Source organism: Sinocyclocheilus anshuiensis, unplaced genomic scaffold (assembly GCF_001515605.1).
Source record: "Sinocyclocheilus anshuiensis isolate Anshui unplaced genomic scaffold, SAMN03320099.WGS_v1.1 scaffold694, whole genome shotgun sequence".
Taxonomy (NCBI): domain Eukaryota; kingdom Metazoa; phylum Chordata; class Actinopteri; order Cypriniformes; family Cyprinidae; genus Sinocyclocheilus; species Sinocyclocheilus anshuiensis.
Genome location: NW_015542477.1, coordinates 1,088,351 through 1,108,356, shown reverse-complemented (window position 1 = coordinate 1,108,356; position 20,006 = coordinate 1,088,351). Strand labels below are relative to the sequence as shown.

The 20,006-nt window shown below is 38.3% G+C and overlaps 3 protein-coding genes across 4 annotated transcripts in view; all 3 read right to left on the bottom strand.

Moving 5' to 3' along the window:
• Positions 1-3,823, bottom strand: part of LOC107693938 (vacuolar protein sorting-associated protein 51 homolog) — a 10,694-nt gene extending 6,871 nt beyond the window's left edge. Inside the window, exons 1-5 of the mRNA XM_016493507.1 lie at positions 3,517-3,823; positions 3,161-3,290; positions 2,886-3,032; positions 2,500-2,719; positions 952-1,843 (exon numbers count right to left, since the gene is read on the bottom strand). Coding sequence (XP_016348993.1) covers positions 952-1,843; positions 2,500-2,719; positions 2,886-3,032; positions 3,161-3,290; positions 3,517-3,681 — 1,554 coding nt within the window. The 5' untranslated portion in view covers positions 3,682-3,823. The remainder of the gene's footprint in view (positions 1-951; positions 1,844-2,499; positions 2,720-2,885; positions 3,033-3,160; positions 3,291-3,516) is intronic.
• A 349-nt stretch (positions 3,824-4,172) lies between these two features.
• LOC107693939 (putative FERM domain-containing protein FRMD8P1) lies at positions 4,173-12,330 on the bottom strand. Of its 2 annotated transcripts, none has more exons than XM_016493509.1 (10): positions 12,183-12,330; positions 11,654-11,765; positions 11,371-11,538; positions 10,637-10,738; positions 10,494-10,552; positions 9,403-9,569; positions 8,187-8,408; positions 7,834-8,107; positions 6,333-6,555; positions 4,173-6,197 (listed from the first exon to the last, which is right to left on the bottom strand). In XM_016493509.1, exons 2-10 carry the CDS (start codon positions 11,739-11,741, stop codon positions 6,085-6,087), a joined length of 1,416 nt encoding a protein of 471 aa, XP_016348995.1. In that variant the 5' UTR covers positions 11,742-11,765; positions 12,183-12,330; the 3' UTR covers positions 4,173-6,084. The 2 variants fall into 2 exon arrangements, with proteins under 2 accessions (XP_016348995.1, XP_016348994.1); XM_016493508.1 differs by having other exon boundaries at positions 11,654-11,741.
• A 4,762-nt stretch (positions 12,331-17,092) lies between these two features.
• On the bottom strand, positions 17,093-19,772 carry LOC107693937 (ras-related protein Rab-1A-like). Its single transcript, XM_016493506.1, has 6 exons — positions 19,492-19,772; positions 18,898-18,970; positions 18,717-18,812; positions 18,537-18,632; positions 18,265-18,396; positions 17,093-17,426 (listed from the first exon to the last, which is right to left on the bottom strand). The coding sequence occupies exons 1-6, from the start codon at positions 19,503-19,505 to the stop codon at positions 17,232-17,234; spliced, it is 606 nt and encodes a 201-aa protein (XP_016348992.1). The 5' UTR covers positions 19,506-19,772; the 3' UTR covers positions 17,093-17,231.
• Positions 19,773-20,006: the final 234 nt, after the last annotated feature.

Sequence of the window (20,006 nt, the reverse complement as noted above, 5' to 3'; positions counted from 1 at the left end):
ACTCAAATAAGCCCGGATATTGTCATCTGAACAAGTAACAAGTCTGCCACGTTTGTTCTGACCAACTGAGGAAAAAAGCATTACAATCGCACTATATGGTGATTAAATCTAAAGATCGATTAGCTCATATCACATCAAACCGTGCAAATTATTATTGTTATACTTTATTCTCAGATTATTAATGTTAACAACATCAGTGTGTGTGTAGATTTCAATTTCTGTACAGTCTAACCTCTAATTGTCATACCATTCGAATTTCATACCAAGAAATTCTTTTAACCCAAAAAGCAAACTATGCTTCCTTCGAACTGGTTGTCTTTAAAATACAAATCTTGTGTAATCCCAGGCTATCTGTAATCAGAAGCACATTTAAAACTGGAATATAATTTAATTTCATTCACTTGTGTTTCATATAATCCTTTCTGGATTACAATCCGCCATCAAAATTATTTTTTGACATTTAAATATTCCAGCTGCTGTGAGAAAAGGCTATAAACGATCAGCCACCTGCAGGATCCTCACATGCGATAGCCTAGTAGCCGGGACAACTTCTTTATGTTTACAGACGTGACGTAATGACGCAGCGGCATGCTCGAATTTCCCGCGAAAACCTACCCGTACCACTCAAATTAGAAAACATTATTATAAGCTAACCGTTGTGAATCGGGCTAAAGTAAGGCGATAGTTTTGAACACTGGCTGGTTATGTACTTGCTCAAATATTGATTTTGGATAATTTTTAACCAAAAAAAGTTACGGACTGCAGCTTTAATACAAAAATACTAAATATTTTAAAAAATGACTGAAAATGTTTTAATCACCGAGGATCACAAGTGTGACCCCTAAGCGAGGAAAACCAGAGGGTTACTGTAAATAGAAGGTCCTATACTAAAATGTCCTATACTTGGTACTTTTATATACATAACTTAGATATATACACTTTATTCTTTACCTTGAAATAGGGCTTGTTGGAGAATGTGATGTCCTTTGCTGTGAAGAGATGCACTGATGCTAATACAGACTTTAACTGATTCAGAATAAAGTTTGATAAGGATGTCAGCAGTTCTGGCAGACTGGGTGTGGCATCTTTACTAGTAGCCCCGCCTCCTGATGCACTAGCCCCTCCCACTGATAGACGAGGTGCAGCCAAAGCCTGTCTTACATCAGTAAGGCTGTCATGGTAGAAGGTTTGTAAGGCAGACAGGTACTGTTTGATTCTCTCTCTTGCTGCCCGCACCACTATCTCCGTTCCTTGGCTGGGCACTGCCGACCCCGGAAGTAGTTTGGATATTGCCTGTAATCTGCGATGGAAGCGATCCAGGGCTCTCACTAACAGAGAGTTATCACCCACTCCCTTCTCTTCTTGTATCCTCCTCTCTACTAGAGAGAAGTATCTAGCAGCCAGAGTGTCCACAAACACATGTAGCTTGCCATTAGCCATCTCTGGGATTTTCTTTGAAGCTAATTCACCCTCCTGTGGATGGTTGATAAACAATTCTTGATAGGAGGCAATGACTAAACAGAGATTGCTGACAAACTCATTACACCCTCGATCTATGAACTCAAGAATGTCTGTTCCGGCAGTAGGAGAGAGGAATGGATTGGTCGTAGAAGAACTAGAAGGAGATACAGGATTTGATCCAGGATTTGTTTTTTGAACCAAGCCTCCGCCGGTATCAGTAACCAGAGAGTCTATAAGCTCCGCCTCCAGTCCTTGGAGATCTGCCTCCAACCTAGACTGGGCATGGCTGAGGAATTTGTCACAGAGCTCTTCCGCTGGCTCGTCTAACTGCAGAAGAAGCTCAACACATTCAGAAAGGTCTTTAGCACTCGAACCTCCATCCCTGCAAGCAAATATGAATTAACAAAGTACATGAGATTAGATTTTATGGAAGGCATTTTGACTCAAGTCAATGATTTTTATAGGGTTAGTTCACCCAAAAATGAAAATTCTGTCATTAGTTACTCACCCTCATGTCATTCCAAACCTGTAAGACCTTCATTCATCTTCAGAACACAAATTAAGATGTTTTTGATGAAATCCAATTCAAGATTTCTGACCCTGCATAGATAGCAATGCAATTGACATGTTTAAGGCCCAGAAAGGTAATGACATCGTTAAAATAGTCCAATTGACATTAGTGGTTCAAACTTAATTTTATGAAGCTACCAGAATTATTTTTGTGCGCAAAATGTCCTTACTACCTTTCTGGGCCTTTAACGTGGTAGTTGTATTGCTGTCTATGGAGGATCTAAAGCCCTCGGATTTCATTAAAAATGTCTTAATTTTGTGTTCTGAAGATGAACGAAGGTCTTACGGGTTTGGAACGAGATGAGGGTGAGTAACTAATGACAGAATTTTCATTTTTGGGTGAACTATACCAAACACAAAATCAAAAGTTCAGATGCTCTTCACTAAATTCTACTAGGTGAAACACAGTTATTGTATTTTATTTTAACTAATACAAATATATGCCTTGACATCCCAGCAAGCACAGACCTGAATTTCTGCCGCAGCTGTTGAGCGAGCTGCTCCATAATGACATGGCAGTCATCTTGGATGCCCCTGAAAGATGGCATATGACTATACTGCTGCAGTACACAGCGTGCCCTCCGGTGGGCACTCACTGCCTGGGCATAGGCCTGCAGCTCCAGACACTTATTGAGCCTTGCTGGCAGCTCAAACAGGAACTGGAGCTTACGTAGGAGAGTGTGAACACCTATACAGAAGATGAAAGATTCATGGCTTATGTGGAGGCAGAAATCAATTTCACCTTGAAATCAGACCTTGAAATCATAATGGTTGTTATACTACCAATACAAGCCTCGGTCATGGATCATTTATTATTAATGTGATCCATTTCTATCACATTATAATATTCATACCTGATAGTTTAGTGATCTGTGCATGCTGGTCCTGCAATGTCCCACTAATGTGGGCACTAAACTCTGTGATAGCAGCCATGTTCGCAGACAAACAGTCCATTTCATCTTCCATCTTCTTGAAATCATTCTTCATTTTTCTGATTGTGTCTGTGGAGAGACAAATAAAATTAAATAAGAGCCATACACTGCAAAATAAATGAGAATAAGAATAGTCAATTATGAGTTCATGGTGACTTCAATAGTAATATCTGAACAACTTTCATCTGTTCACTAACCTGTAGCTGAGATGAACTTATTGTAGTTTTCATAAACCAGGGTTTGCATGTCACTGTCCAGAGATCTGATCTGTTTCACCGTGCAGCTCTCATGATCCATCAGCTCACCCAGAGAACACTCCTTCCTCAACTGAAACACAAACAAGACATTTCAAAGACAAACCACAGTACATTTTAGCCTTCTAGCAAACAAATACAGTCACATACGTGTATTTATGGGAGAATAATTTATATGTGGCATAAAACGCTGAATAAAACCAGTGACAGCTTACTCGTTGCCACACTGCTAACAGATGTGTACACCCCTATATAATACACAATAAACACCTACTCTTTGTCATTATTCATCACACTACCTTATTTAAATAAACCTCTGGGTCGAAATGCGGTCCGTTGATATCACACGGATCCAGAGACTCGACTTTTCCTTCCTCATTCATGCCGTAGTAGAGCTTCAGCATACTGTGAACCTGCCGCCGCCCGGTCGGGTCCGAATCCGGTGGGGTTGTAGCTGAACTCATTTCTACCACAGTTCAACTATAGCCTAATGTCAGAGCGAGAAGGACTTTATCTCATGAATGAATGACAGATGTCAACAAAACATCTGTTGCAAGAGCTCTGGTTGCAACCTGCCAACTCAGTTTGTTGATGGGGCTGCTGATCCAAAATGGCGTTACTGAAGACAGTATTTCAAAATAAAGGTCCGGGCGTGAGTTATACTGTATGTATAGTGGTAAAATATAATTTGTATATAATAACGAAAATGTAAATAATGTAAATGTTAAAATCTTAAAAAATAATGAATGCTTGTCACTGCTTCCATGCATGAAATTATACACAATATTTAGTTACATTTATTTCGTTCCTTCTTTTTCTCCTCAAGATGTAATTCTATTACACATCAAAGACCTTATTACAAGCATTGTTCGTTTAAATAAAACATTAATAAAAAAATCCATTATACAGAAAATTATTTACTGATATGTATGCCAGAAGTTAGTACAAAGCGGGAATAAAAAGGTTTAATGTTGCATATAAACGGTTTTAGTTCATTTTACACATTTTATAAATTTGTGTATAAAACCTCATAAACAACAAAAGGTAGTGGAGATACAATTTCAAGAGACAGATGACAGCAAAACTCTAGCAACAGATTAAATGTAAAAAAGGCACTTTAAATTAGTATCGACAGATTCAGTATTTCTATAACACAGATGGGACTATCTACAGCACAGTTAGTAGGTACATATGTGTGACAGATGTTCAGCCTGAAATATAAACATTGGATTAGCTTTAGAGTGGAAAATATAATATGGTACAGAAGGTCTGGGACTAAGCCTTTTAGGATTATCATCTTGACAAGCGTTTTGCATAAATACAGAAATGCAGTGGGTGTACTGATCGTTTTGCACCATTCAGCTGGCCGTTTTCCTTTCACAGTTCAGCTTGTTATGCCAAAGTTTTCATTTTCCACACTTTTAAATGTGATCGAGTGTAAGCAGGTAAAGAAACATGCACACCACAAAATCAATTCAAGACAACAGATGTCATGCATTGATAAATACAGAATTGTGTCAGGTAACTGATGACCTGTTAATGTAGGGCTTGACATTAAGATTTGACAGGTACTGTAACGTTTAAGAACAATTAAGTCATTTGTAAAAAAGCAGTGCATTGACATTAATTACCAAAACAGGAGGTATAATGTACAAATTCATTAATTTAGTAATTCTTCACAATTCAGACCATCAGTAAAGTTCCCAAATTGTTTGGTAATGATGCCACAGGGTGAATAACTGGACGTTCAGAATCAGAGGTTATGATTAAATAACCTCCTTTGACATTTTTCTTCTAACTGTCATGGACAATTGTTAATGTCGGGCCCTATTAATATTATTTTAGTAAAAAAAATCATATACATTTCCTACAGTTAGGTACATTCAAGCTCTAAAAGACTGGAAACACAGTACAACGCTTAGGGTTTCATACATTGTAAAAGCATCGCTAAATAGAAATAGCAGACATACATCACCTATTGATCATCAAGCACCTACACAACTGGTGATTCAATGTATTAAATAAAGTTCTCTCTGCTTTACAAATGCAGATTATGCTCACATATGACCTGGATTGTTTTCAGCAGTGCATTACATGCACACCATCAGAAAGATATGATTCTCCAGAGCAACAAGGTAGTGGGACCACTACTACAGTCAACTGCACTCAATGTGTCGAGTCATGATTTACCTTTGGTCACCACTGAACACACAAAAAAATCTTGTTACAAATAAGAAGTCTGCATATGCAAACAAGCCCTGTAGTAAACAAGACAGCAAAAACAATACACACATTCAGCAGACAAGTAGCACAGAATGTCATAATCTCAGTCTGTGCTGTCTTTGCAATGCTTTGCCACAGACAGCAGCCCTGGTTTTGCATATAGGAGCGGTTGTCCTATACTAGAGGCATTGACTGTTTGCTTTGGTGCAGCAGGTCTAGTTTAAGCAGTATTAGTGACATGGATTAAAGTGCTGGACTACTGTACTCTTGATTTACAGCCACTGGGATGTAGTTTGGTTTGATGTTTGCATAGTAGAAACTACATTCAGAACAGTGACCTAAACAGAGCTTTCGGATCGTGTCTCATAGTCTTGAACTTGCACCAAAATATCTTTAAGTTAGTTTAACAGAACAGCATTATTGAAGCAAATTTCACATTAGTTTTTAACGGCCAACAGAGAAAGCTTTAACTTAAACCTGTGACATAACGCACAAATTATCTATAAATACTGGTTTAGCTCTTCAGTCTGTGTTCTTGGTCCGATCGGTCCATTCAGTTGGTTTTGCACCGTGTCTCTGAGGATCTAAATAGACAGATGTAGTTTTGGTCACCGGGCAGAAGAGGGCAGTGTTGAAGCCGGGGCTCACCCTTGCTCCAAACTTTCAGTCACCTGAACCTCCGAGTAAGTGGGAGGCTGAGCGTGTCGCGTGAAGAAAGAAGCAGCTCTTTTGGGCTTCAGACGTTTAATCTCTTTGCCTGAAACAATGGAGGTAAATTAAAATGAGCTTTGTCCCAGTTTATTATTTCTTCATTGTAGACGATAAAAGTTAATGGGCAGAACAAATGAACACCAGGTGCGTCCATCGCACCAATGCAATTTTAGTCTCTTACCGTCATCAACGTAGCTGATGGTGTTGAGTGAATGGACTCGGCTACAGACCACACTGCTTTGTCTGCGCAGTTTCCCCTGCTGTCGCTCTCGGGTTTTCCCATTGGTTTCCCGACCCGTAGGTTCTTGGGAAGGTGTGACCTCACCGTCAGTACCAGCGGCTGCTGACTCGCCAACAGAGCGCAACTCCACACAAAACTCAATAAGACCACTCATTAGTTCCGCCTAGAGGACAAAACAAAGTACTTATGTAATACAACTATACAAGTATAATACAAGTATATATAGGTTATACAGAAGTATATCATAAAAATGTACATACATAAAAATGTTCTAAATTTGGGGTCAGTAATCAAAATTAGTGGTCGACCGATATATCGCCAAGGCCGATATATCGGCATTGGCCGATAAGTTAGTCGGATCCAGTTGTGAGATCTTGTGAAGTATGCATTTGTATCCAGCATGATCGCGTGTTCTCTGCGTGACGGTCGATCCGTGTGAATTGAATGCTGACAGGAGGAGAGTTCAGCTTCACTGGAGACGCGCGATCGACAAACTTTAAACTCGTGATTTTAAATTATGCTGCGCTTTATGCATTTTCCCACTGTCATATTCATGTCATTTTCACTGTGTGCTGTATGTAAAATGAGTGTTACCTTGGCTTTATTTGAAAAAATGATTAATGCACACAAACTTCCAAGAATACTGAGTGCCCTGTTGGTTACAGTGTTTATTTCCTTTTTAATTATATTTGTATTAAATATTTATTTATATGTGAAAATATTTTGTCATCTAAAGTATAAGTATGTTTATTTAACACATTTATTTTTTAATCAATTTTCAAATGATTTAAAATTTCTTAAATATTAATTAAAATACATCAAATTATATCGGCTTTATGTCGGCCATCCTGCTTTCCAAGATATTGGCATCGGCTGTCAAAAAACCAATATCGGTCGACCACTAATCAAAATACATAGTAAAAATGGAAATATTGTGAAAAATTATTACAACTTAAAATAACTTTTCTATATAAATGTAATTTATTCCATTACTGTAGTCTTCAGAGTCACATGATCCTCCAGAAATCATTCTAATATGCTGATTTGCTGCTCAAGAAACATTTCTTCTTATTAAACATTTCTCAAGAAACATATCTTACTGAAAACAGTTATTCTGCTATTTAAAAAAAAAATAAATAAAATTTGTGGAAACTGATACTTCTTTTTTTTTTTTTCAGGATTCCTTGATTAATAAAAAGATGGAACAGCATTTATTTGAAACGTGTGTTACATTATAGATGTCTTTAGGTCTATTTTGTCCGATTGAATGTATCCTTGAATTAAAATATTAATTTGTTTGATAAAGAAATATATTTATGTAACAATTCATCTGATAATATTAAAATGCAAAAATTATCATTTTATTTGCATTTACTTATTTTACTGCTACAATACTCGCTTACACTGTCAAACATAAAAACATTAGTCATTATGTGCTCACCTGTTTTGAATAAATCTTTAATAACTTGTTGACAGGCATGCCAGCCTCCTCCCCATCAAACTCCAGCCAGAGTATATGTGAGTCTCCCTCTGTCTCTGGATAGCTGTGATCCCAGGAAAGCTCACTGAACTTGAGACCCAGGAGGACGTGCTTCTCTTTCACATCCATGACATACACTCCTTCCAGACTGATGCCCACACTCACAGCCTTACGGCCACCTCTGTGAAGGAGACCCTGGGCTGGCTTGTCTGTCTCACCCATGAAAAAAGCACATCTGGAAAAATAAATAAATACACATACGTAAGGCTCAGACACTTCATATTTGAACAGCTCTCCACTTGCAATGATCATACCCGTAGTAAGGCAGGGTGTGGCAGCTCCTGAGGTACTGGTGCAGCAGAGCAATGGGCTCCAGACTGGAGCCAGTGGCAGCAGAGGAGCAGACTGAACGATACTCCTTTATAAGATTTTGCTCCATCTCTGCATTCCTCCCGCCTCTCCCCCTCAGTGTGGACAGAAAACCTCCTCCTCCTAATGCAGCGTGGGCCGGTAGGAATGATGACAGCTTCTTCTCTCTGAAATAACATTACAGGTAGAAATTGAAAGTAATTACAGCAAATTAGTTCATAACAAATTACACCGTAATAGTCAGCTAAATAATTCTAGGACGGAATGATGAAAACATATTAATTAAATTCTAAGTTACATTTAAATTAGTATTTTTAAAATAAAAACAACTCAAAATACAATACTTACACATGTCTCTGTTACACATGTACTTAGTATAGTAACAACAGTAACTTGTTTCCTTATCTAGTTGTCTAATAAATCTGGCATTGTGTATTACAATGCAATTTCATAAGTTGCTATGGATAAAAGCACCTGCTAAATACAAAAACAAACATAAATGCAGTAAATTATGCATAATTTCAAGCAAATAACTATAAACCAAAACCTGAATATACTTCAAAATAGAGTGAAACCAAACATTGAAAATAAAAAAAATGGACAAAGGGAAGTGAAACCTCAACTTTACATTAAAGGGACAGTTCACCCAAAAATGAAAATTGTGTCATTAATTGCTCACCCTCATGTTGTTCCAAACCCGTAGGACCTTCGTTCATCTTCAGAACACAATTTAAGATATTTTTGATGAAATCTGAGAGCTTTCTGACCCTTCATAGACATACTCTTGTGAATGGCGGTGGACGCTGACACGGAAGAGAAGAATTGTTGAATAAAGTCGTTATTTTTGTTTTCTTTGCACACAATTAGTATTCTCGTAGCTTCATAAAATTACTGTTGAACCACTGATATCACATGGACTGTTTTACTGATGTCCTTACTACCTTTCTGGGCCTGGGAACATTACAGTTACAGTGCTGTCTATGCAGGGTCAGAAAGCTCTCTGATTTCATCAAAATATCTTAATTTATGTTTCCAAAGATAAACGAAGGTCTTACGGGTTTGGGATGACATGAGGGTGAGTGATTAATGACACAATTTTCATTTTTGGATGATCTAACCCTTTAACCATTTAATCACTGATGTAGGAGCAGAGAAGGGCACCTGATTGCCACTGTTAGAGCCTGGTCATCAAGTCCAGTCCCCAGCTCAATGGCACAGGACAAAGCTCCCAATGTCAGCCAGTGTTCTGGGTCACAGGGGTAACGACCCTCCAAAATATTCATCTGGGCCTCATCATAAAGTAGCCTCAACACTCCTTCATCTTCAATCTGACATTACAAAATAAAGATGTTACACAACATAAATTCACGTCATGGAATCACAAAACAAATTTTGAAATGAAATTATTTAATATATCAATACTTCAAATTCTGTTAATAAATAAAAAAAAAAAAGTAAACAATCAGCTTTGCCATAACTGAAGCAGAAATACTAGAAATACCATAGGCTACATGGGTCTTTGAGTCAAAAGCCTGGTGCACACTGTATGTCTGAGGTAAACATGAGGAATTGTAAAAGATTATGCATGTCTATATGATTGATATGTAACATAAATCTCTTTTGGAAGCTTTATGCCATGATCGCTCTTAAGAATAAGCGGTCCATGACCTCCACTGGCCAGCCTAATAACTCTAGACACAAACGCTCAATCAAGTCCAAAGTCTTTGATAAGATGTACAGTACAGCGTTGCACAGCCTGACATGCAAGGCATTTGACATTGTACATGTGGCTTTGGCTTTTGCGCAATATCTCTCTGGGGTCATATTGCATGATCTGACAAGCAAACATCTTAGAAGACAAAGAAAAACTTAAAGTGTGCACTGGGCTTAAAGGGATATTTCACCCAAATGTTTCATCAATTACTCAGCCTCATGTGGTTCCAAACCTGACTTACTTTCTTCAGTAAAATAAAAAAGATTTTTGGAAATGAATGAATAAATATAATGAAAGTCACTGGGGTCCAAAACTGTATTGGACCCTATTAACTCATTATATGGACAAAAAAAACCACTAAAACATTCTTCAAAATATCTTCTTTTGTTGTGCAGCTGAAAGAACTGTATTGGGCCCCACTGACCTCCAAAAAGAAATAAGTCATAAGTACATACGTTTGGAAATACATGAGGGTGAGTAAATAAGAGAATCTTAATTTTTCCATAAACATTCCCTTTAAAACACTAAATAAACACACCTGAAGTTCTTTTGACCTGGGATAAAAAACATTTCTTTTGTACAGAAGACATGGCTCATCTGAAAAATACAAAGATGTGTTTTTGTTAAACACCTAAAATTTCAAGTAAAGTGAAATGTGCAAAAGCAAACACACAAGCATACCTTGAGAAATGTCTTCTGGGGGGGCCTCGGTAAAGCGGTACAGCAGGTCCTGCCACTGACGACACAGCTTGTATGGCAAATGTTTCGGCTTCAACTGCAGGTCTGTTCAAACATATCACAACAAAATTAGACTAAAGGTGAGAAAACAGTAAGAAGGACTCCATAAAAAAATACGATGATCAAACACTAGGGCGGACTTCATCTGTTAATCAATAAGACTATATGTCTAACTAAAGGTTGGAACAGAACACACAATTTTTGCTCAGAATTTTGCCCTAATTTTTAGTATGGATGAGTCGACACTAGTAGCCGAAAGTCGGTGCCAGTCTGCAGATTTTGGGCAGAGTTGACAGATAACAGATGTTTAAAAAAAAAAATGCATATTGCTTTCTTTTGTCATGTTTTTCTCTGTATCCATTACAAAGTTGGCAAGTGTATAATGCCTAGTGTTTTCAAATCTGTACCAATTAAAAATTCTAAAAGTCATGTAGTGTATTCCAGACATTAAAAAGTAAATGTTTTAAAAGACATCAAATAATCCATAAATGCCAGCGGGTGACTTTAACGCCCTGAGCACTTCCTGATGTCCCCTCCCAACACTTCTCTTGCAAATCAGCCAAAGACACTGTAAATGCCATCATTGTGCTTGCCCTTCTTCATAACCTAAATACGAAAAGGTCATAGATTCTGTATCAGTCTGACATCTGACCAGAGCACAAAAGAACAATCATTACCAAGCAAAGGAGAGCAGAACCAGAAAGCGAACACATCTACGGCAGAATTGGGAATGTTGAGAGCTTCTCGGACATTGCGGCCGAGCTCCTGCGCACTCATACAGCTGAGACCCTCCAAAGTCAAGTGAACTGCACTGTTGCTCGCCAAGTACACCAACAAATCCTGAGCTGGAGAAACACAAGAGGGACAAATGATCATGTCAGGTCAAGCATGATCAGATCAGGACCTCCAGTCTGGTGACATCAGATCAAGAGAGGAAACGTTAAGGAACAGAAAACTAACCTCTGGTGACTGAAGAAGCCACACTTCCTCGCTGGGAATGAGAGTGCTCTGACGGCTCAGGGGGGAAGTCGTCACCATCTCCCTCCATCTAATCCAGAAACAAACACTACTTCTGAGTAGGAAATACAAGGCATTTTTATTGCTATTTGTTATTGGTATAATCCGTACAAACTAAGCATAAAAAGAAGAAAAAGTTATTCAATTTGATAGTAGTTTTCATAGCAAAATTAGCAGTCATAAGCATAAACAAGTTTTAAAAAAACACTGAAGGCTAACGCAGCAACTTTTAAGTTCCTGAACCACTGTATGTTTTACAGCTTCTTTTCGCTATTTATACCGTATATCTCACCTTGTCTACTATACTTGGTTAAAATACGGTAATACTATCAACAACAACAACAACAAAAAAAGAGTAGGGAATTAAAAGAAAAAAGACAGCTGACGTCCCTATTCTAACCGGCTAACGTTAGCTAAATTAGCTAGTTACTCCAGTAACAGGCAGGACACCAAACAACACACAGCAACATACCGAGACACTGTCCTTAGTTTCAGAAGCTTCTGTCTTGATGAAAACAGGCAGAAAAAGCAGTAGTATTTGGGAGCGATTAAGTTAAGTTACATAAAAGCTGAGAGTATGACGGCAGCTGGATAATGATCTCAAAACAGCGCCCACCAGTGAAATCTGCAACAACCGGGAAGACGCAGAAGCGCCGCAATATCAACTCGCCAAAAGAGGGCGCGCCACAGCCCAAAGTATATGGAGTCAATATAGTGCCACATATATATGCAAAATAATAAAGTTTTGCAAAAGAAAAAGTTTTGCAAAAGAAAGTTTTTGCAGTTGACACTAGGCAATTTAGTAAATTTATCCTCAAAAACACTTAAATAAACTTGAATGTTTTACAGTAGCAATGCATTTGCTTTTGATAAATATAAAAAAATTCAAACCAAATAAAATAAAAACCAAAAACCTTTACACATAAAACATGTGGATATGGTCATTCATTCATGTATGACTTATATGTTGAGTAAAATAACAATTTTATCTCCGTGATTAGGGTTAAACCGATGAATTCAGAAATATGTGGCACATTTCTCGAATGGCGCAGCCGCCGTAACAATGTTGGCATAATTGGGCTGCCGGAGTCGTCCTTCTGCGTTATTTTCACAGCTCCTATTTGACGTCCTGGAAAAGGATGTTTTGTCTTCTCCACCGGAGATTGACCGGGCTCATAGGCTCTCATCGGAAAACCCACGACCGGAGAAAAGCCGCACGCTGCACCGCTAAAGAGCTGGTCATCTGCAAGGCTCAAGTAGAGACTGTTAAAAAAAAAAACGCTAAAAGAGGCAAGCTGATGTTTCAAGGTAGCCCGATCGCCATATACAGGGCTCTCAATTTTTCTCAAAAGTTTGGAGATGGTCCTCACAGAACACAAGATCCAGGGGGCGTGGTTGGATCCAGATCCAACTCCTCCCACTTTACATATACCTAAACCTACCCGTCTCCACCCCCTGATCCCTAAACCCACACATCTCCAGCCCTAAACCTACCCATCTCCACCCCCTAGATGTGGATCCAACCACGTCCCCTGGATCTTGTGTTCTGCAGTGAGGGGCTACTGAAAGTTTGGAGTGAGATTATATCTGTTAGGGGAGGAGCGACTCCTCGGCCCACACAATTCTCTTAAGTTTTTGCTAGCAGTTCAATTTTACCTATTTGTTCATAATTGACCAGCATAAATAACGATTAGTAAATCTGATAAAACACAGACAAATCAATCCAAATAAAATAAATGTATAAATTTCAAAGATACAAATTTATCAATAAAAAGAAATTTGGCCCCAAACGAGCCAACTCGTGCAGTGCTAAGTGTACTGTCATGGCCAAAAGTTTTCACAGTGACATAAGTTTTGTACTTCAGTATTTGTAGATAATTTTTCCACATTTATATGGTATACTGAAAAACAATGATAAGCATATCATAAGTTTTAAAGGCTTTTATTGGCAAAAAAAAGTAAATACAGTGTTGATCCTTGTTCTTAATAACCTCTGCAATTTGCTCTGGCATGCTGCTATTAGCTTCTGGGCCAAATCCTGACTGATGGCGATCCATTCTTGCCTTATTAGTTCTTGGAGTTGATCACAATTTGTGGGCTTCTGCTTGTCCACTCGCCTTTTGAGGACTGACCACAGGTTCTCTATGGGATTGAGATCCGGGGAGTTGCCTGGCCACGGATCCAAAATTTCAATGTAATGATCTTCGAGCCACTTCTTTATCACTCTTGCTTTGTGACATGGTGCTCCATCATGCTGGAAAATGCACGGATCACCAAATTGCTCATGGATCGTTAGAAGTCGTCACTCTTGCAGGACGTTTTGATACCATTCTTTATTCATGGCAGTGTTTTTGGGCAGAATTGTGAGAGAGCCCACTCCCTTGGTTGAAAAGCAACCCCACACATGGATGGTCTCAGGATGCTTCACTGTTGGCACAACACAGGACTCATGGTAGCATTCACCTTTTCTTCTCCGAACAATCGATTTTCCAGATGTCCCAAACAGTCGGAAGGGAGCTTCATCAGAGAAAATAACTTTGCACCAGTCTTCTGCTGTCCAATCCTTGTACTTCCTGCAGAATTTCAGTCCGTCCTTGACGTTTTTCTTGAAGAGAAGAGGCTTCTTTGCTTCCCTTCTTGACACTAGGCCGTTGTCCAAAAGTCTTCACCTCACTGTGTGTGCAGATGCTCTCACACCAACCTGCTGTCATTCCTGAGCAAGCTCTGCACTGCTGCTGACACGATTCTGTAGCTGACTCCTCAGGAGGAGACGGGCCTGGCTGCACTTGCTGGACACTCTGGGACGTCCTGAAGACTTCTTCAATGCAGACGAACCTCTCTCCTTGAAGTTCTTGATGATCCGGTAAATGGTTCTTTCAGGTGCAATATTCTTTGTAGCAATTTTCTTGCATGTGAGGCCGTTTTGATTTTGTTGCACTGTGACTCAAGGCCAGCCATTTTCACCGTCACAATGGATGATAGCATTCTGTCCCAAGCCAAACTGTTCCTAGTTTTGGTTTTGTTCAAACCCACAATGGAGAACACTGTGCATCTGCATTTGAGTGGGGAAGCCACAGTGCTTTAAGTGGGAGCCTTTTACCCCCGTCATCAAGCCAACAAAATGTAAAAAAAAAAAAAAAACATTCATAAGCTGAAATGTGTACAATCTGACACACACACACAGCTTGACATACATGCTCAGGGCAAGTTCTGCAATCCTGTATGTGTACAGTATGTACATTAAGCACTGCATGAGTTGGCTTGTTTGGAGTCAAAATTCTTTTTTTGATACGTTTTTTTATTTTTAAAATACATAAAACTCCTAATCCCATCTTTGGTCCTGATGGGACAGTCTCGCAAGGAAGAGCAGAGTTGGTGTAAGTCCCAAATTGTACAGTTCCATCATCACCCGTCAATATTTAGAACACTGTGCCACCACTTTGGCCGGATAGTCCTTGCCCACAGGGCTCTCAAGTCTCACGCATTCACCGTGAGACACGTGCATTTCAAACAGCTCACACACTCACACCTCGTATTTCTCATGCTGAAAAGTAAGGGATAACTTGTCCCGCTATATACAATTAATGGACAAGGCACAGGCATACAGAGGGAATCTCTGCCAAGTTCATAGCTGTCTCGAGTTATACAGACCTACCAGCCAATCAGAAATTGTTGTTGCATATATTGTGTCTTGCTATTACCGGTAACATCTATTGGAAAGAGGGAAGATTGACTCTTGAGAGAGGAATGTTCATTTATTTTTTATGTATTTATCTTTATTTGTTTATTCTATTGTTTAGATCCTTTTCTATTTATTTATTTACCTTTTTTTTCTCTTTCTTGGTTTCATATTCAAATGTTTTTTTTGGGTGGGATGGTTTTGAATGGGTTTATATTGAGACAATCTGTAATTTCTTATTTTTCACTGAATGCACCATGTATGGTCTTGTTAAAATACCAATTAAAAAAAACATGAACAGATCAAGGTAGTATTTTATTTAACAGTGATATATAGATACACAATGTTGCTAATTTTAAATCATATTGCTGCTACTCCAAAAAACAAAAAAAAGCTAGAAAATTATAGCATTTCACAACCAGTTTGAACAAATACTTTGTTCGACCACTTCTAAAAGCACAAATTTCATCACTACAAGTATTGTATGATCCACTTAGATGAACAGCTCTTTTGATTACTTATTTTTCTCACTGTGACAACTTTGGGCAATGCTTTTTTATATGATTCAGCAGTGCACTTGACTGACAGAAGGCTCTCCCACATGAAGGGCAAAAATGTATGGCTTCACTCCTGTATGAATTCTCTCATGTTTCTTCATAAATCCTGACTGTGAGAAACTCTTTCCGCAGTGTGTACAATTGTAAGGTTTCTCTTCAGTGTGAAGTTTTTGGTGGTCTTTCAAGTGGCTGGCTAAATTAAAGGAACTCCCACACTCAGAGCACACATGTGCTCGCACATTGGCATATCATTTCTGGTGCTCTTTAAAATGGTCCATATGTGAATAACTCTGTCCACAAATGGAGCACAAGTATGGCTTATCATTTGTATGGATTCTCAGGTGTCTCTTCAGGTGTGCTGCAAACATAAATGTTTTGCCACACTGATCGCAGTAAAACGCTCTTTCTATAAAAAATAATTGGTGGTTATTACTTTCTTAATTATTATTATTATACTTAATAAATCATAAAAAGCTATCTAGCAGTCCCACCGACTCAGTAATAATTACAGCCTCTGAAATGCACTGTGCACTGATATTTTGAAAAATGTTTTTTGTCCATACAATGGGATCTAGTGATGGTTTTTAGGATACCACTCATTTGAGATAAAAACATCTTCAAAATATTTTGCACTCTGCATGACGAAAGTCATACAGATTTGGAGCACCACAAAGTGACATCAATTATGAGTTTAATTTCTAGGTAAACTATCCTTTTAAGCTCCCTTTATATACAATAATAAAGCAGTCACAGGCACACACAAAAATGAAATTAGAAGCAAATAAATGCACACAAAACAACATTGTTTATTCTCACAGAACCACAGTAAAACTCCAAATGAGAATGTTGGAGTCCCTGCTTTAACATGCGGATGAACAATGCCTGCAATGACCGCTCAACCACTTAATCTTCTTAAAAGCATGAACAAGAAAAGGCACCACTTTAACGAGTTGCAAATCCCAGTTCATTGTTTATGAATTTTCATATGATTGGGTCAATTGTGAACATTAACAGCTATTAACACAGTGATCTGGACATTTTCACCTTCATTTTTCAGGCAAATACCTGCATCAGTGTGTGCCTGTGCTTTAGTCTTATTTTCAAAGACAACAAAAATGTGGGAAGAGCCATGAATGTTTTGTTAAGCAACAGTAATGATTTCAGACTTTATTGAGCACCATGTAGGATACAGTCTGTCGTTAATACCCACATTGGCCACCTCAACACAATACGCCTCAGTGTCCAGTCCTGCTCATCACTCTCCCTGAGAAAATATGACAGTGATCTAACAGCACCCGCTGCCTGACTGTTGCACCGGGGTGCTTTCAATTTTAAGATCAGGTTTCTCTGAACCCCCTGAAGCCCCCGGCCTCATGCGCTTCTTTATCTCCTCTGCCATGGTCATGAAGGCCTGCTCCACGTTCGTGGCATTTTTGGCACTCGTCTCAAGGAAAGGGATGCCGAGAGAGTCAGCAAACTCCTGAAAAAAGTGTTGGAGAAAGAAGAATGGTCTTTCTGTAGAGAATAGTGTTTTCTGTTAATGTAAGTTCATGTATAACTATAAAGTGTTTGGTGTTGAAATGACATAGCTTACCTCACTAATAGATCCTCTGCAGTGAATGGGTGCCGTCAGAATGAGAGTTTGAAAATAAAACATCACAATAATCCACAAGTTATCCAGACAAGATGACTTTTTCACTGGGGGAAGCATTATTAAGGGTTATTAAGTGGTATTTTGGCCAGAAGCAACGGTTTAAAAGTTAAAACATCTTGATGAATATCTTTCTTATAAACAAAAAGGTTTACACTTCAGAAGACATTAATTGATGAACTGGAGTGGTGTGGATTACTTGTGGATTATTGTGATGTTTGATCAGCTGTTTGGACTCTCATTCTGACGGCACCCATTCACTGCAGAGGATCCATTGTTGAGCAAGTGATATAATGCTAAACCTCTCCAAATCTGTTCAAATGAAGAAATTATTTTAAGAAATTATTATAATTAGCCGAGGGCAATTATAATAATTGCCCTCTGCTAAGAAGGAGCGCGTGTAATTTAGAACAATGTCTAAAAACTTGGTATTACAAGCACTTCCTGTGTCTGTTTGCCTCTTTAAGAAGAATCGCTTTATGTATCCCCCAACTGTAAGTCGCTTTGGATAAATGCGTCTGCTAAATGACTAAATGTAAATGTGAAACAAACTTATCTACATCTTGGATGGCCTGAGGGTGAGTTAATTTTCAGCTCATTTTCTCGTTGAGTGAACTATTTCTTTAACTAGTCTAAAAGGAAGTTCATTATTTCCCTACCAACCAACCTTAGCTGTAGTGTAGTCCACAACTTTTTTTGTAGTGAGGTCACACTTATTTCCTACAAGTAGTTTGTTGACATTCTCACTTGCATAGCAATCGATTTCTTTCAGCCACTGTTTCACATTGTTGTAGGACTCCTGAAAAAACACCAGCATCAAACTTTTAAGAATGTGTGCAGTTGTGATAACATTTGAGAGGTAAACCTTTATTTTACTAAGCAGCAACCATAAATGTTTCAAGTATTGATGTGAATTTTTTAGAAAGGAGTCTCACAAACCTGATCCGTGACATCATACACAACAATGATCCCATGAGCTCCTCTGTAGTAGCTAGATGTAATCGTGCGGAATCGCTCCTGTCCAGCGGTGTCCCACTGGAAACATTTACATGTCTCATTTAACTGTAGATTGACATTAAAAGGCACACTTAAGATGAATTCTAAAGTCTACAAACTCACTATCTGCAGTTTAATAGTTTTTCCATCCAACTCAATAGTTCGGATCTTGAAATCCACTCCGATCGTGCTGATGAAACTCTCTGTGTAGGTGTCGTCCTGGAAAAGAAAAATCAATCGTATTTCTAACACCCGGTCAGAGATCATTCATATCCAAAGATGCTGTTAAAAAACAAACACTTACTGCAAAACGCAATAGAATGCAAGATTTTCCGACTCCAGAATCTCCAATCAGAAGAAGCTTGAATAAGTAGTCACTGTGAAAATATGCAAAAAAAAATACAGTTCTGAGATGTTCATTTTATATATAAAATATATTATTCATATAATACTAATATTAAATACTATAATATAATTCTATTTATAATTATTTAATAATAATGTTAATATAATAATAGTTAAATTATATATGTATATATATATATATATACACACACACACCTATATATACACACATATATATATATATATATATATATATATATATATATATATACACACACACACATAAATATACACACACACACACACACATATATACATATATATATATGAATATATACCTATCATACTTTTATTTACAGAGCAGCTATTGTGCAGTCTGCAACCATGACAAATGCTATCAGTGCCAACCGTAACACAATTCATACTATTTGCTATTTAATTATTACATAAATTGAACAGCAACTGCATAGGAAATTTGGTTGACCTGCCAACGAAAGGTTAAAGGAAATTATGGGAGGTCATAAATGTTCATAGTTCTGTTCTCACGACTTACTATTCAGGGTTCATGATGTGACAGCAAAGGGATTGTTATTGTTTGTCCAGCTGGTAGAAGCGCTCTGGGCCGCCTACTGTTTACCGGCTGACCGCAAACTCTGAGCCAGTGTTTAGCCTGGAGTAGTAGCAATAAAAAGAGGATCTCTGAGTTTTGATAGGCCTTTGTGGACCGTTTCCAGACTTCCTTGTAAAATCAACCCAGTCTGACTTTACGGCTCCTCTCTCCTCTCTGGTTTTACAAGCCGCGCAGGTGCGGCAGTGACCGATGATGATGATGCGCCGCTATTCTGATCCACTTTCGCCGCCTAGTGGTGGGATCCATGCATATATAATTTTGTGCATACGTTGCCAGGATTCAGAAAACATGTTAAATAAACGGTAATGTAAAGTTTGCTTGTGCTTTGTGATTATAAAATATGTTGATTTTGTAGATGAGCTGATATATACACAGATAAAACTGTGTCTGCCAAGGCGTTTATATGTGGTTGCTTGAGGTTTATGTGTGGCTTATAT